Source organism: Silene latifolia, unplaced genomic scaffold (genome assembly GCF_048544455.1).
Source record: "Silene latifolia isolate original U9 population unplaced genomic scaffold, ASM4854445v1 scaffold_20.1, whole genome shotgun sequence".
NCBI lineage: Eukaryota > Viridiplantae > Streptophyta > Magnoliopsida > Caryophyllales > Caryophyllaceae > Silene > Silene latifolia.
Window position 1 is genome coordinate 7,468,187 of NW_027413163.1, and position 19,134 is coordinate 7,487,320.

The 19,134-nt window shown below is 36.9% G+C and overlaps 1 protein-coding gene across 1 annotated transcript; it reads left to right on the forward strand.

The window, feature by feature from the left end:
• Nucleotides 1-15,916: 15,916 nt before the first annotated feature.
• LOC141638345 (metalloendoproteinase 1-MMP-like) lies at nucleotides 15,917-17,265 on the forward strand. Its single transcript, XM_074447745.1, has one exon. It carries the CDS (start codon nucleotides 15,944-15,946, stop codon nucleotides 17,036-17,038), a length of 1,095 nt encoding a protein of 364 aa, XP_074303846.1. The 5' UTR covers nucleotides 15,917-15,943; the 3' UTR covers nucleotides 17,039-17,265.
• Nucleotides 17,266-19,134: the final 1,869 nt, after the last annotated feature.

The following is a 19,134-nucleotide window of genomic DNA, read 5'->3' on the forward strand; positions in this document are numbered from 1 at the left end:
ATCGTCCACTAGTCACCATCAACTTGTTATAAGTTAAAACTTCATGTACTCGTCTTCTGTATCTTCGTCCTTGCTGAAATTATAAGTTATACTTGCTTGAACGCGGTTCCCACTGAAAATGTCACACGACCATGAACTTGATTGTTATCAGATTATAAGTTGGCATGTGTTTTGTTAATGGCTACGCATGGCTGAAATAAAACATTTCTTTAGATACACTCATTTACTTTGCTAGATACACTCATTTATATTATCAGATACACACTTTTACATTGCTAGATGTACGTCTTTATTTTACTAGATAAACTTATTTACTTTGCTAGATACACTCATTTATATTACTAGATACACACCTTTACATTACTAGATACACGTCTTTATCTTACTAGATACAATCCTTTATATTTCTAGATACACTCCTTTACATTGCTAGATACACGTCTTTATCTTACTAGATACACTCCTTTATATTTCTAGATACACTCCTTTATATTTCACCATGAGTCCATGACAGATCAAAATTCAAGATACCTACTGGTAACTACTGGTTATTACTGTAACATAAATTGTCTAATGGATCTTCAATCAACAACTCCAAACTAAACATTAGACATCTTAACACTTACAAAATCAATTAGATAACAAAAACAGGAGAAATGGGAGGATTAAGATTTATATATTTGATTAAATACTCGAAAAACAACCGATTACAAAATCAATCAGCTATTGATCCCAAATTCTTTAATTAAACTTCTTAAACAACCTAATCATACTACTACCATTACATACATATACCATAAAACTAAAACAACACTTGATTAAAATAAGACTAACTCATATCAACTACTACTGTAACCTCTTAAGCCTTCTTTGGTCAATTACGCTGGGATAATGGTACCAGGACTAATGAGAGTAGTGCGAATGAAGTTGAAAATAGTGGTATTTGGCCAATTATAAATTTGAACTTAAATGATGAGTTGTTGGCTAGTATTCCTCCGTCTCCTGGTATTCGGTCTTCACCCCACCCGTAGCCTTGGGGATGATGATAAGTCGATCACGACTACATTATTCAACAGGTAATTTCTACACCACAAATCACGCAGAAAAGCAATATGCCTCTGGTCAAGATGCATTGTAGAGATGATGCTCACTTAGCTTATCTCTGGATCAGTAAAGATTTCTCCAATTTCTGTATTATCCCACCACCTGACATCCGAAAGAGTACAACCTCTACTTCTAGGCAGGCGTGGTCTTTGAAGGAGCTTTTCTCTGCGAAAAAGGAAGAAATAGAGGTCACTGAGGGTGAAGAGGATGAAAGCTATTAAGCACTTGACAAATAAAATGAGCAAGATATACACATATGCGCCTCGAAACTTCACTATAATGGGCAGGGTAACTTTCTTTTATGAGCCGAAATCTTTCCATTTCATGGCTCGACAAAGATAAATTATGCTGATCTAATGAATGTGCATTGATGATGCAGGGTAAGAGAAATTCAGTGAGTGTGAGGGGTTTGAGGAAGTGTATTTATATAGTCCACGATCAATTCAGAAAACATATCCGAAATTACTCGACCTTAACTGACCCGTTTGCTATTTATAATAGACAACCAGATCGAAAATGAAACAACAATACAACTACGGATAAATCAGGATCAGTAAAGATTTATGCAGACAACCAATTTGAGTACACGTTTCGGAATCCTCGCTAGGTGACCACGGACAAAGGCAAGAGACAACAAGAGCTAATATTAATCAATATTTTTTTTAGGAATCTTTATCAAAATGACAGAAGCATAACATAACATAACAATAATAATACTGAAAAATAAGATAACAATATTACTATATCAGCATGTAGAGATGATGCTCACTTAGCTTATCTCTGGAGCAAAGCATGAAAAACTGGAAGCCCTCAACCAATTCATTTACTCCGCTTCTGCCTCAATTGAACAAATCAGCAGCAGCATCGCCTCCATCTCCGAACTCACACCCTTGCACTCCTCTGGTCTGCACCTCCGCTACATTCCTTCGACCACCATCGAACAACCCAGCGTCATAGGCATTGTCTCGGACTACAACCGTCGTGCACCACCTTCATCTCAGCACGATACCAAATCGAGTTACAACTGCCGAGCTTCATCCACCAGCAGCCTAGAATCGAGCCACCAAGCCCCACCTCGTGCTTCTCCTCTACATTTGATTGAACCCTAAAAATGAACCTCATAACACCTATACGCTCCTGTTACAATTTCAATTTTGATTTCAATTTAAAATTAATCGATTCAATCCCATTAATGACCGCCGTTTTGCTGATTAAAACCATTTTCTCGCAAACATGGATTACAAATTAGATACCAAGAACATCTAAAGCTTAAACGCACTATAATATGATGCTATTGCATATAGGACTCACTTCTTCTATGGCTGCAAGCGCTCATAAGCACTTTATATTTGTTGCATCGATGTTCACATAATCACCGTTGCAACTGACCTTGGCCAACTGGGTTATTTGGAATCAATGGAAATTAGTAGCATGTAAAACACTTCATCTAACTCATGGTAGTAGAAGATGGAAACAAAAGTTTGACATGTAAGGAACCTAATGAGTATGAGTGTTTGCTTGCTTACCCGATAAAGCTCATCAGATATGAGTGATATGCGGTGTAGAAATTGAATTTGCGAATTTTTGCGTTTATTACCCACAGTTGATGGATTGCCAATAACATATCCCTGAGTAGTAAACACAATAGTTAGTTTTAAGTTGAAACCTCCTTAGATCTATGGAGTATTAACAACCTCTTCTGCTTGAGTATGTAATAACTATACTGTCTTACAAATTATTAACTAATTTAGGATCAGGACAGGAAAAGCAATACTCTGTAACATTTTATAATATACTCGTATTAGTTTTGAGATATTTATAACAGAAACGATGTAAGATTTCATAGAAATGATATGTCACCTTTAGATTCATTTTTGGTACAAGTCCAACTTGGTTTCCTGCAAAAATATTCAAATGATATAAAACTATGAAAGGTATGCACAAGTACCAGTCAATTAATTAAAAGATTAACAGTTTAGAGGCGAAATCTAGTAAATGATGACAAAACGCAAATGAGATTTGGATGATTACCAGTCAAAATATCCTGCACAACAATTGGAACAATCTGTCCCGCATATGAATCACCGGAAATGTATAAAGGTCTGGTGCTGAAATTTGGATGATTCGTAAGCCACTGCATATAATACAAGTACCATTTCATATCTGATTTTCCTTGCAAAATGGCTTTAACAAGTGTTTAGTGTTGGAATCATAGTGGTGATTTGAAGAGAGGATAGAGAGTAATACAATTGAGAGACCTTTTTCAAAAACTGGTAGATATGTGATGACTGCAAAGTGTCATTACTATGGTATCCCTCATAAGTTGTGGTATATGAGAAGCTTGATTCATGGGAATCCAGAAATATAATGCTAGCTACCTGATGAATCCAATTTTAAGAAATGTATCTAGCAAGCTAAATATATGTATTTAGTAGCTTAAAAAAGTGTATCTACCTTGATAAAGGTATGCATCTAGTAATTTAAAAGAGCGTATCCAACACCTTAAAGGTATTTATCTAGTAACTTAAAGGAGTGTATCTAGCAAGTTAAAGGAGAGTGTATCTAGCAAGTTAAAGGTATGTATCTAGTAATTTAAATAAATGTATCCAAAAAACTAAATATATGTATCTAATAACTTAAAAGAGTGTATCTAGGAAGTTAATGGTATGTATCTAGTAATCAATACACATTCAAACAATTCTTACTCAATACTCATGTTTGTCCACAGTATCACAATTGAGCCAAGTGCTCCAGAAAACATAAATGCGGAGTATATCTCGACGTGCATAATTTGGGATACAAATGTTTGGAGTACAACAAATGTGCACGACGCTAGGAACGGAAGGGACTAGCAAGCAAATCAGTGGAATCACACCAGTTTTACGTCCCAGATGCAAATATTTTGCTGATTAAAATCATTTTCTCGCAAACATGGATTACAAATTAGATACCGAGAACATCTAAAGCTTAAACACACCCATCATAAGAGCATCAAAATAAAAAAGACAGCATAGTTTTAGCTTTAGTCTCAGACAAATAACTATATTTCATCTCAGTTAAGCAAAGTGCATCAAAATTGTGAATAAAGCCATCAATTAATTACGCATTCCATCCACACCAACCTCAAATTTCAACAAAACAAGCTATAATTCAAACTTAGCTAATGCCAGAGATCTGTATGATGTATAATGGCGAAATTAATTAGTGGATTTATTATTAATCGTCGATGAACTGGAGAAATCAATTCCTGGTGGTGTTCACCGGTGGAGAAAAGGCAGGAAAAAATGGAGGTCATGGTGACCGAAGATACATACCAAAGATGGAGATGCGCTAACACTGGTCACCGGTGATGAGCCGGTGTCGTCGTATCTCGCTGCCGGCGGCACAGAAGGTGAGGATAAGTGATGAGAGAGGAGAGCGAAGGGAGGTCGGGGGAGTACGGAATAGGAAAGGAAAGGGGGTTAATTTTATTATAGCTGTTGACTTTCTTTCGTGAAATACAGTGTCAGAGTCTTAGTTCGTACGGTTCGTACTGAACTTTAGTTCGTACGTGACCCCGACCCTATATATATATATATATATATATATATATATATATATATATATATATAGAATTAGGATCAAATGAGTCCACCTCCCTTAGGTGAGTCCATAAGTCCTAATTCTGGCCATTAGATTTTAACAAAATCAAAGGTCAAGATTAAATCTCAAAATAGAGGTCCTATATAAAACCACAACCAAACCCTAAATTTTTCATTTTACCATCTCCCACTTATCTTTCTTCCTCCCTTTCTCTCTCTACCTCCCAAAGCCACAACGACCTCCGCTCCCGCCACACCCCTGCCTCCGCCGCCTCCACGTCAACACTCCCTCGCCGCCTCCACGCTCCATTCACGCATCGCCGGCCCACCACGACCTCCCCTTCGCGCCTGCCACACCCACTGCCGCGGCCTCCTCTTTTTTTCTCATTTTTTTGTTGGTTGTTGTCACGGTGGCAGAAAGGGGGTGGTGATGGTTGTTTTGTTGTGGTTTTGTCGGTAGTTGGCATGTTGTCGGGGTGGTTGTTCTTTTATTTTTTTTGTTTGGTGTTGTGTTGTCGGGGTGGTGTTGCCACCTCTACTCTTTTTTTTTTTTTTGGATTTGTGCCGTGGTGGTTATTAGTTGTGCCGCCTATCTCCCTTCTCTTTTTTTTTCAGCTCTATGTCGTGCAGGTAGTGGGGCTGCCGTGGGTGTGGGTCTGGTGGCGTGTCGTGGGTGTGGGCCTGGTGGCGTCGTGGATGTGTAGCTGGTGGTCTTTTTTTTTTTTTTTTTTCTCAGATCTATGTCGTGGGGGTGTGGCTGGTGGTCTTTTTTTTTTTCCTTAGATTCAAGTTTCACTCGTGCAAAGGACTCGGACTCGTATTAAAGTTTCGACTCGCAAGAATTAAAGTTTTACTCGTTTACCATTAAAGTTTCACTCGTAAACCACTAAAGTTTCATTCGTAACTTCGAGAAATAACAAATTTTTACATCGTTATATAAATACAAACTTTTATATTGAAACTGGCCTGAAAACCATTAAAGTTTCACTCATCACCATTAAAGTTTCACTCGTTTAACATTAAAGTTTCATTCATAAATCACTAAAAATTAAATAAATATTAATAAAAGTTTTACTCGTCAAATGGCCTAAAAAATTAAAGTTTCATTCGTCACCATTAAAGTTCCACTCGCTTAACATTAAAGTTTTATTCATAAATCAATGAAATTAAATAAATTTTAGTCACAATTACATCATTACATAAATTCAAAAAACTTTTTATTAAAATGGCCTAAAAAATTGAAGTTTCATTTTTAAGCATTAAAGTTGAACTCGTATACTATTAAAGTTACATTCAAAAATTAGTTAAATTAAATTAATATTAATCACAATCACATCATTTCATAAATTCAAATTTTTATATCCCCAAAAAAATTAAAGTTTCACTTTTAACCGTTAAAGTTTCACTCGTAAAACATTAAAGTTATATTTAAAAATACATAATTAAATTTTTTATTTACAAAATGACTTTAAAAAACTAAAGTTTCAATCGTAAAGAATTAAATTTGCTCTCACAGATTAAAGTTTCACTTTTAAAACATTAAAGTTTCATTTCAAAAATTGATTAGAAGTCTCAAATCTCAACCATCAATCTTAGAAGATCTAATGGCTAAGATAAGGACTTAGGGACTCACCTATTTAGGTGGACTCATTTGAACTTGGCTCTCTCTCTCTCTCTCTATATATATATATATATATATATATATATATATATATATATATATATATATATATATATATATATATATATATATATACATGAACAAGAATCTAGGTTAAGTCCCTCAAGAAAGCCCAAAACACGGAACTAGAGTTACGATATTCAGAGCAGAGCGCAGGCTGCGCGTATTTGCGCAGGCTGCGCACAATTGCGTAGGCTGCGCTTCAGACTAACAGCAGCATCTTTCGAAGGCCATATCTCCCTCGTTTCTTGGACAAACGAGGCGTGTGGCCTACCGTTGGAAAGCTAAGATCACAAGCTTTCACCTCAATATGGCCTTCCATCGATACGAACTCTAAAAATCGAGATATATCCATTTGAAGTTGACCCTTGTGAAACCGAGTTTTCAATTCTTCATTTTGGCTCTTGTTTGTCTATGCCAAAGCATCAAATCTTCCATTAGCTTACTTTTCTTGACTTTGAACTTATTCCCTTGGCTTACCTTTTGCTCTCCTTCTTCACCTTGGTTGACCGTGGCTCGGGTTTGACTTATGAGTCGGCTTGTACAAAATGATCCATTCATCTCAACTTACCAATATGAAGTACTTGAATTACCTTGAGATGTCAATACCAACAACAAGTTCAAATGATCCAAATTACAACCAAAGTGGATTCACCGGAAAATACAACGATTAACACTTAAAACTGGCTTTGTGACAAGTTTATTCAACTAAAATTATCTAATTAGGCCGACACTATTTGACTCTATCAATACCCCCACACTTAGACTTTTGCTCGTCCCGAGCAAAACACAAGACAAACAATTGAGAAAGTCTACAAGTGAGCAAGGGTGTAAATGATCACTCTTCCCTTACCTATTCCTTCTTATATAGTTATATCTCCCTCTTGAACAACCACAAATTAAAGAGAAAATCTAGATTCAAAGTTGACACAAACTCTTCTCTCACTCACCCTCCTTATACAATCCCTCACACATGACACGACACAACTCCAACTCCGACTCATCACACAACTACACCCTTCTTATATCACCAAAGAAGTAGTAATGGTCACTCTTACCTTATCCCAAGGCAATAGCAAAGTGACCCATCAAAATCCTCCTATCAATCACAACTCATCACTACTTATAACACCCCCTTATCACTCCATTCAAATGCAAGCCATGGTTACCAAGTTGGACAACACCACAACATTCACAACTTAGCAACCCAAGAAGAAACCACCAATTTGGGATATATTGTGACTCAACAAGAAATTAAATCCTAGTCTAACCTCCTTCCAAGACCCTCCTTATCGGTCCCTTCTTATCCCTCCATCTTTTTGGTGTTGCTTTTTTTTTTTTTTTTTTCAATTTTTCGATTTTTTTGTTGAAAATCCCTCATTTTGCCTAAGGTGGCCTTTCGGGTTTTCACCTTAGCTTTTCCTTTCCTCTCATAGTGGCTCGCACTCGTTTCTTCATTTTGCCCGGAATGCCCTTTCGAGTTTTCATTCCGTCCTCGGCCACCTTTTCCAATCTTGCCTAGGTGCCCACCCTTGTGGGTTTTCACCTAGCCGGAATTTTCATTTTTTTCCAAAAAAGTGCATCAAAACATGAAATAAATCTTACATATGTTACAACCAAACTTCTCCCCCACACTTCGTTTCCATATTGTCCTCAATCTGGAGGAGTGTACTAGAAATGCAAAGGAGAGTAAAAAAAATGTCAAAGGAGTACGGGTTGCCTCCCGTAAAGCGCTTTTGGTTTTCGTCGTTTGCTCGATGCCTTTTCAACATTTTTCTCCTTCAAGAACCAAGAGCGGAACAACGCATCGCCCTTAGTGACTTGCCATACACACTAGCCCATAAACAAGAGGCATGACCATAGTATAGATCACCCACATAACAAGCATAAGTAAGGAAATAGTAAACACAAGACAAGTGTCTCAAGTTTTCATGCTTAATCAACGATTTCTTGTCACGATATGGTTCCTTGAGGGATGGGATGGACTTGGTGAAAACCAAGTAAGAATGAGGCGACTCGTGAGCTTCTTTGGGGAGTAAGTTGGATGACACTTTAAAGCAAATTTGCGGAGGTTCCTCCTTAAGGGGGGTACACCTCTCTACAAACTCATTTTCCACTTCTTCTTTAGCATCTTCCTTGATCCCCACACTTACAAGTTTCATAGGCTTTGGAGGTCCACAAATCATGTCTTCTAGAGCCTCCGCTCCACCTTTTCTTTTTCTATCCCAACCACCTCAAAATTCTTTGCTCCTTGGCCATTCTTCTCAAACACCTCACTCGTCGATTCTTTAAAGGTCAATTCCGGGAAAGAGTTACTACGAACCAAAGAGTTGTTTCCACGGTGTGGGTCGTCAACTTCGGTACAATGAATGTGAATAGGGATCTCAATGTATGGCAAGGCCCAAGAAGGTTTCGAGTTACACATATCATCTTCCTCATCAAATAGATCCTCAAAATAAGAGTTATCAAAGGTGAAAACAACCTCTTCCTCAACCTTACTTCCCTCATGTTCATCTTTTTCAACAATTTGACCTAATGACTCCTCACACAACAACACCTCACCAAGGCCACTAAGGACCGAGGAGTTATCCTCATCCACATGACTATTACTCGAGGAACCATCATCAGTAGTGCACAAGGTGACGGTAGATATCACAACGGGGGAGTGGCATGGAAGTGTGGTGAAAACATAAGCATCTTTCTCATCATCCCAAAAATAATACTTTTTATAAGAGTAGCTCGTATCAAGATTAAGGGAAGGAGGGTTTTCAACCTCAAGATCATTCTCTTTATCATAGGAACCATCATCAAAACACTCATTGTCTAAAGTGTGAAGAACCTCTTCATCGATTTTATTTCCATGAATATCACCACGAATTTGGTTCATTTGATTATTGAAGATGTCCATTTCCAGTGTGTTGGGTTCTATTTGCCTATCAAAATTTTGATTCATTTCCTTTTGACTCTTGATAAGAACTTGAAGCATTTCTTGGATGCTTATTGAAGATGTATCATGGGTGAGCATTGTCTCACTTTGTTGGTATTCGGTTTGACAAGAGTTTTGAGACTCTCATTCCCTAGTATCATTGGCTAAGTAGTGAAAGAGTTCTCATTTATTATCACAACTCCCTTCAAGGAATCTTCCATTACTCAAGTAATTCACATGAGACATACTTTCAACCTTTAGCCCATTAAAAACCACATGACAAAGTTCCCATACTTCAAAATAATAATTGCAATTCAAGACATATTGCTCAAGTCTATCAAAGTAATTGCAAAACAATTCAACATCATATTGTGGGAGATAGAGATTAGCCATTTAATCAAACAACTAAACAATCTATGGCAAATAAATGAGTCCTAATATTTACAAAGACTAACTACACTAATTAAAAACCAATAGTTCAAAAACAAGCTTTAGCTATGTTGCCTTCCCCAGCAACGGCACCAAAATTTGATAGTGAAAAGACTAGGTGTCGTAATACTAGAATTAACTACCAAATTAACAATTTATAACTCAAACTATACTCTAGATTAAAGCAATATAGTTCAAGTAAAGGTCGATCCCAAGAGAAGGACTTTTAAACTAAAAACATGAATTGTAAACTATTGAATACTAAGCAAGACTCTACTACTAATTAAGACTCTAATGATAATTTAAACTAAACAAATGGACTAAACACAAACAATGGGTATTAACAATGTTCAACTTGTAGGAAACACAAAAGGAGAGGTCTTTGGTTGGGAAAACATCATGAGAAAGAGTAACAATGAAGATTTTACTATTTAGACAATTCAACAAACAAGTGGTGTGCAAGAAAATTCAATATTAAAGAGAACTTGGTGTAACTTCCTCTTAGTAACCAACAATTAGTAAAGCTTGACCCATTTTACTCTCTCAAAATTATCTACCCAATACTACCATTTCAAGATGTTGATACATGTAAATTAAACCATCTACACATACCTTTTAAACTTAGACAACAAATCATTAAACCATGAAAAGAGACTAAGCATGAGCATTAAGATTTTAACCAAAAGATGGAGCTAGGATCAATTCTTCATAAGATTAAACCATACAAATAAGAAAAAGACATAAACTTTCCTATTTACTATATGCATCCTTTAAACAAAATCAACATACAACAAACTTGCTTCAAACAATCCTAAATAGATTAAACCATTTCTCTAGAATTTGCACTAGTCATATAAGCAATATGCAAGGGTGATCAAACCAAACATTCAATTACTTAACATAAGAAATTAAGCACAAGGAAAAAGTATTAGATAAATAAAGAGAGATTAGCGGGTCTTACAATACCAAAGTTGGGAACTTTGAATGAAATTATACCAAGTAAAGAAGAATTTAGCCTTCCATAATCTTGTTACAACCCACAAATTGAAGAAAAATTAACATAAAAATAGAGAGAATTCTTGTCTTAATTATTACAAGCTTAAGATTAAACATAGATCTTTAGATGAGAGTGGGAGTCTTTTTAGATCTCAAAATTCTAGATATATATAGGGAGGCACAAGAATCTAGGTTAAGTCCCTCAAGAAAGCCCAAAACACGGAACTAGTATTGCGATATTCAGAGCAGAGTGCAGGCTGCGCGTATTTGCGCAGGCTTCGCTTCAGACTGACAACAACATCTTTCGAAGGCCATATCTCTATCGTTTCTTGGACAAACGAGGCGTGTGACCTATCGTTGGAAAGCTAAGATCACAAGCTTTCACCTCCAGTTGGCCTTGCGTCGATAAGAGCTATATAACACGAGATATATCTATTTGAAGTTGACCCTTGTGAAACCGAGTTTTCAATTCTTCATTTTGGCTCTTGTTTGTCTATGCCAAGGCATCAAATCTTCCATTAGCTTACTTTTCTTGACTTTGAACTTATTCCCTTGGCTTACCTTTTGCTCTCCTTCTTCACCTTGGTTGACCGTGGCTCGGGTTTGACTTGTGAGTCGGCTTGTACAAAATAATCCATTCATCTCAACTTATCAATATGAAATACTTGAATTACCTTGAGAAGTCAATACCAACAACAAGTTCAAATGATCCAAATTACAACCAAAGTGGATTCACCGGAAAATACAACGATTAACACTCAAAACCGGCTTTGTGACAAGTTTATTCAACTAAAATTACCTAATTAGGCAGACACTATTTGACTCTATCATCTACTCATTGGTTTCTTCTTGTTATTTATACTCCGTAATATTTATATTTATATTTATATATATAAGATCTCATTTGTACCCTTCTGTTATTGCGTTCTCCGTTTTCCGAAAACTCACAAATGCCCCTAAACTTTGTTAGTAACTTTGCTCATGAGCTAATGCTAAACTCAATCAATTTAGTCCACGCATTTTCTCACTCGTACACCTCCGTTTTCAGAAATCTCACATATGCCCGTAAACTTTGTTAATCCGCTAAGTGATGACATGACAAATAATTTACTATTGAGTCCTCCGCAACGGGCTTATAGAATTAGGTGCATGAGACCGGCCCACAAGCAAGTCGGGTTCCATCCTAAAACCAATTGGTGATAGAGGAGTAGCCCACTTACTTATAAGCTAGTCCCTTCACTATTATTCTACCGATGTGGGACAATACCCCTTACACACATATGGGAAGAGACCTCAACAATCTTCCCCTTTTACATGTGTGTGCTAAAACTCTCTCTCACTTGGCGCTACACCGCACCCGACACAACTCCGCATCGGACCGACCAGGCTACTCCGCAACGATGTATGCCATATACATATTTCAAAGTTTTTTTTTTTTAAAATACTTCACGAGTCTAAGTTACGATGAGTTATATAATTTATATGAGAAAGGTTCTCAATTGTATTTCCATATAATTTTAAAAAAACTATTATATTAAAAAAGTACTAGTTATAATGTTATTTAATGACCAAAATCATGTTTTAACCTTTTTAGTACATTGTAAAACGGTTACATCATCGTTTAAACATTATTAAGTAGTTGCCACATCATCAAATGTATGCCCCACCGCCTAGATCCACATGCCACCGTTTTGATCCGCTCACAACGAATAGTGTACTTAATTTACTACCATTAACATTTATGAACTTTTTCATATTGAAATTGCATTTTGTCTTACAAAAGGAAATGATTGATATGGGTTGGGTTAAAATAGGGTCAGGGTTGAGTTAGAGGTCGCGGTTCATGTCTGGTCAGGATTTTGGTGAATTGGGTTTCGGGGTCAAGTCACAAGTTGGTTCAGATCATATCATTCCGGATCCTATATATCGATTTTTCTGTTAACCTTCCGATCGGTTTTGGTTCACTAGATTTTCGGGTTCTGTTGATGCTGTTTTTCGGGCTGGGTAACTTTTGCTAGCTCTAGGTGGGGGTACAGATGGGTACCGTACCGCACCCGCTTTAGTTGGTACAACCATATGGCCGTATGGGTATGGAGCTTAAGCGACTGGTGGAGAGGGTATCAGTACAAAAAATTCACTTGTCATGGGCAGTGGGGCGAGAGTGGATTTTCCTCATATCGACCTTATACCCACCGGTCACCTCCACCTAGCCACTAATTATTAAAAAAAAAATACAATGTAGTATTTTGTGTATTTATAACTTTGTTTTTAAATTTTTTGTTCAAAATTTTAAATTATAAAGATGTAAAGAAATTTTTCAAAAATTCGCAGTGATTAAACTCCATTTCGTTGAAAAAAGTATTGATAAAAATTATGATATAACAACAGGATAGTCGTTAAATGAGGTGGTTTAGAGTTCCACCTTGTTGCTAGTTGGGCAGATATGAGTAGATTTGTATATCGGCCATGCATAGTACGTAGGACGGGTATGAGTATGATTATTGTTTGGTAGGTACGTCACCTACTGCAGCAGGAGTTGTTAGCTATGGTAACAATCTTTTAGAGGACAAACCAAGCACACCCTTATCTTGCCAGGGATACCAGGCACAAACCAGACCAATAACAGTCACAGCAACAACACCCAGGCATCACCAACTGTCAGTCCAAGTTCATCAGGCCATAAGTGCACGATTCAAACTAGCTACCAACTGCCACCTTGGCCAGCCGAATCTTTGTTCAACTAATCACAAATTAATCCTAAGGAGCCAAGCTCAATTCCTAAAGCATTGCACATAAAATCAGACTGAAAAGCTAGCTGCGGGAGGGTAATTCAGATAAAGCAAAGTTGCTATTTTTGGCCAAACAAGGGAAAAACTCTCAACAAAGAAACTCTTGGCCTATTTCAGCATTCATCAGATAGAGCCCTGAGCCACAGGCCCACATATGGTGCCTGGACCAAAGCCATTTGACCTTCAACAACTAGCCAAAGAAATACAACAGCCAAGGACAACCTGTCACTATCAACCTACGGCTCTTTTGTTCTTGTTCAGTTTGCTTTAATTTCCTTTTGTATCCGTTGTAAAATAACTCCACTACTCTTGTTTGCTTCCTAAGATTAATCCTGGCCCTTAGATGGAGATATCTAGGATTTATTTGTACTGAAACTTCACAGGAAAGGCCTATATAAGGATCCTTCCTCAGTCTGTTTTACTCAAACTTTGATTAATGAAAAACCTTGAGATTTCTCTCAAAATTTGCAAATCTTATTAACTTTGCCGAGTCTTAGTGGTAAGTCAGACTTAATATCTTCTTGTACTTGCTTAGAAGGTGATTAAGGATCTGTGGTGTTACTTAGAACATGTATGTGCTTGCTTGAGCTGTTTTAGGTGCATTGTCTGTCTGTTTTGAGTTTGCTATGTGCTTACTTGAGTAAATTCATTCCAAGCTCCCCAAATTATTAAGTTTAACCTATGTGCTTGCTTGAGGGTGAATTTGATAATTATATCCTGGTTTCTAGTCACAAAAAGAGTCATTCAATTCAGCTGAGAAAACTGTCTGAGTTGGAGTTTAATTCAGTCTGGTTTTCCAATTAATTAAATTACTTAGAGTGTTTGTAAAATCCTGAAATTTGGCTCAGTTTTAGTTTACCATCTTAACTAAATTGTCACCAATTTTCATAATTTTCCAAGTTCACTATTTTTGTAAAAATCCTCAAGTTTATTGCATTCCCTAAGGTTGCTCATTTGTCTGTTTTCAGGGTTTGTCAAATTTGTATCTATTCCCATAGCTTACATTGCATCTACCGTCATCCCGCCCAAATAACATCCCTACTAGTTAAGGAGTTAGGCTCGTAGCCATTACGTATTTACGTCCTAGCAAGAGTAGAAGAAATATCAACTTCATTATTCCTAGTACAACATAAAATATGAAATCAGGAATACAGAATACCCCGTTAAGTCGTTAACAAACATTAGACCATGGAAAATTGAAAATATGTCGTGTTTGACAAGTGCAAATAGTCTAAACCAAAGAACACCTCCTCGAAAAGTCCTCCTTTTCCAAATAAATAAAATTCCTTCTAAAACTTACATAAGGAGTTAGAAACTGTCAAATGTCAATGTCGTCGCTTTAATTTGGTCAACAAAATTATAAATTTAGATACAACTAAATCAAACAACTTATTATCCTAATAATCATCATCTCATTCTTGTAGATAGATTGATTTCATGAACACATATTATTATTATTATTATTATTATTATTATTATTATTATTATTATTATTGAGTACTCTGTATATCTTTGTTTTTGTGTAAAAAAATTCAAGAATAGTAAATTATATAGGGAAGGCGATTCATTACTTAAACTTGGGATATAATGTCAACGTCATTTCCATTTAGCGTTAGGTAAGTTTGTGAGGTCCAATTATTTGTTTACTTTTTTTACTTTGGAGTGTCTTAGTCAATTATTTGTCTTTCTATTTTAGGAATATCTTTATTGGCCAATTTGATCATTAACATACATTCGACACTTAATTTAGTCCACTTGTCATTTATTAATTGACCATTTTCTTTCCTTGTTCTTTCTACCAAAACTAAAAATAAACAAATAACCGAGACAAAGGGAGTACAATATAAAGATACTAATATGAGGCATGGCCATTGGGCGTATCGGCCTAGCTAGGTCCTTGCATTGCACAACATTTCTATTCACCCATCTTGGCCTTAGATAAACAAATCAATTAATAAGCCTGGATCGTTTTATTCTTTATCATATTAATACCTTTATAATATTTTTATGCGAATAATACGTGATAAATAACCCGATCATACAAATTAAATTTACAAAAACTAGCTCCAATAAACTAATTTAACAAATATTATAATAACTTTGAGAAGGAAATCTAAATGAGGAAGCAATCACATTAGTTCACCCACCACTTATTCATTTCATCATCAAAATGCTGAATCGTAACCTCTTCCCATAAACTTTAAAGTGCAATTTAACACACATAGAATCTTCCTAACTTTCTTTCTTCTCTCACGTTGATTCTTTCTTCTTTCTCCCCCACGTTCTTTTACCCTCTCATTTTATTTCCTTTCTTTATTTTTTTGAAACAACCAATATAAATACATTTTTTCCTTATTTTATTACAGAAAAAAATACTCCGTACTATATATACGGCACAATTACCAATCTAACTAACTTATTAATTGTGCAAGCAACCATGCACTTTCTGTTATTATTCCCGTTTTTTCTGTTACTCTCCTTCCAAAATTTCCTGGGTGTTTTTCCTGCCAGAACAATCCCGGCCGTAACCGTCGACGCCACTTCCGCGTGGCGCAATTTTGCAAATTTCGTGAACCTCGAAAAAGGTAGCCGTGCCACCGGTGTCTGCGACCTCAAACAATACTTCCACCACTTCGGCTACCTGCCGTCACCGGCGACACCACTAACTCCGGCGAACTTTTCCGATGAGTTTGATTCGGAGCTGGAAACTGCCATCTTGACTTACCAGAAAAACCTTGGATTGCCGATCACCGGAAAACTCGACGTCGACACTGTTGATCTAATCATGGCGCCAAGGTGTGGCCTCGGCGACAACCACTCACACGCCACCACATTAACCAACACGCGCTTACATGAGACGCGCCATTACGCTTACTTCGCTGGTCGTCCACGATGGCCGGAAGCTAAGCCAATTAACTTAACATACGCGTTTGATAAAGACCATATTATTAATTACATAAATTACGACACCATACGAGCCGTGTTTAAACGGGCTTTTGCGCGTTGGTCGGATGTAATACCCGTAAATTTTATGGAAGTGGAGAATTATCGAAAGGCGGAAATTAAAATCGCGTTTTTTAAAGGAGACCACGGTGATGGAGAGCCGTTTGACGGGGTTTTAGGGGTTTTAGCTCACGCATTTTCTCCGGAAAATGGGAGACTTCATTTAGATGCAGCCGAAACGTGGGCCGTTGATTTCGACACGCAGGAGTCGTCCGTAGCCGTCGATTTGGAATCAGTTGTAACGCACGAGATTGGTCACGTGCTTGGGTTGGCCCATTCTTCCGTTAAGGATGCTATTATGTACCCGAGTTTGAGGCCCCGAAGTAAGAAAGTGGACCTTCGGATTGATGATGTGGAGGGTGTTCAAGCTTTGTACGGGTCGAACCCGAATTTTAATTATGGTTCTTTGTTGGAGTCTGAAGAGACTTCTGATGGCGGAGTTGGTGGTGGTCGTCGTGGTTTTAGTGCGTTCGGATTGTCGATATGGTCGTTGTGGATTGTTATGAGCTTGATTCAATTAGTAGTATAGATAGGCTTAGACATATTTTTACTTGTAAATATAAATTCATATACACGTTCACCATTTTTTCATATTATACAAATTACAGAGTATTCAAATTATAGTAGTTGTAACGGAAAATTCTTTATTTGGTTAGGTGAAAGGATTTAGCACTCTGTTAGATTTGTACATGCAACTCCATATCTTGTTGTGAGGAGTGTTGATAATGAGCATCGAATTTAACGAGTTTGTTGTTACGTATGTAGTCGCGAAAATTGATACACTACCACCGCGACATCTCAATTTTGATAAACTACAATGAATGTAAGAAACCCATAGATTGCTACCCTGTCTCCGTAATACCATTTAAAATGTCGAGTTATTACCGGGTGTATTTACACAGATGATCAAACAAGACGATTTTAATTATTCATATAGGACATATACGGAGTAGCATATGTTATCACGAATTAATCCGAATAGAGAGCATAACTTCATACTAAATTACTCGGTAAACGGTAGATTAAAAGCGTACCTGATTACATGACGATAGGTTGGGATGAACCGCCAAAAGGACGGTCTTTGGAATTAGGTCTTCTAGTACACATACATACCGACATGATCTCTCTACTGATGGGATACTATTAGAAATAGAGAGGGGGACAAAATTCATAAATCGAATATTTCTAACGATTACAATAACACGTTTATATAATACTAGCTAGGATATTCTAATTTTGGTAAGACAATATTTCTTATACCAAATACTCCGTAATAATATATTATTCTATATGGTATATTCACATATACCATATTCCTTAATTAATTGATGTCGATATCTCGACATATACTATATTTCCTATCATCCCCCCTCAAACTCATGGTAATTTGTTAAAATTTCCATGAGTTTGCACAAAATAAATGAAAAAATCTCCATCTTCAACTTCTTTGTCTTCATTAATCGAATGTTTTGCCAAAATAGGGTTTTTTCAGAAAGTAATAATCAAAATAGGTGGGTTTTGAAAGTTATTACCCAAAATGGGTCCACGTCATCACCGAACCTAGCCTCATATTCAAGTCGCTCCGGCGGTAAGCGACCTTACACAAAGTGACAAATTATGCTAACCAAACCTGTTGAACTCGTTTTAAAGCAAGTCGCTCTCGCAGGCCGCGACTTGAGCTGAGATCGTCTTCCCCCAAAGCGTCTACCTGAGTCCAGTAGCTGCCTTAAATGGCCAAATTTTTTTTCTCACCCAGATATAAATCGCTCTGTGAGGGGGCGACTTGAGCTGAAGTCGTCTTCCCCCAAAGCGGCTATGTGAGTCCAGTAGATGCTTTAATTTTACCAAAGATTTTCTTCTCACCCAGAGTTAAATCGCTCTGTGGGCAGGCGACTTGAGCTCAAGTCGTCTTCCCCCATGACGACTTGAAGCTTTTTACATATCAACAATAAAAACAAATGTTCTTGCCCGGAATTGTTCTCCATATTTTTCTTGTTCTCATTCTTTGACAACCAAGGAAATCATCCTCATCAAGAACAATAATGCACAAAACAAGACCAAATGAAAGTTTTGAAATGACATAAATATTACACAAACCAAATTGTTGTTAAAATTTGATACAAACCAATGTAGCTTAAATCTTAGACAAACTAAATTGTTTTAACATTTGATACAAACCAAAAGGAGCTTAAATATAATACAAACCAAAATGTTTTGCTTAACTAGAAACATAAAACTACACTACTATCTTCTAACTTGGCGGCGACTCCTCTTTGATCTCCTTGGTTGAGACGATAATCCTTCCTCATTTTCCGCTTCTTGGACGGGAGATAGATGAGTAATGTGGTCCACTTGTGTTGTAGCATGAGTTGGACTTGGGTGAGGAATGTTTGGTGGTTGGATGAGATGTCCAAAATGTGCACTTTCCAAACAATGAAGACTAGTATTTTGCATGTCAAGTAGCAAATTTCTATAGCTAGCATCCATTGCATGAAGAGATGTATTTTTCATGTAGTCGGTCACTTGATGGTAGATATATGAATGACCACCCGCAAGAGTGTCCAAGTCAGCTGCACTAGGATTGTAGTGATGCTCATGGAGGTATTTGTCAGTTAAGATCCGATT

What these genes read in the sequence shown, in the direction of transcription:
- LOC141638345 (XM_074447745.1), top strand. Translation starts at nt 15,944, where the DNA reads ATGCACTTTCTGTTATTATTCCCGTTTTTTCTGTTACTCTCCTTCCAA.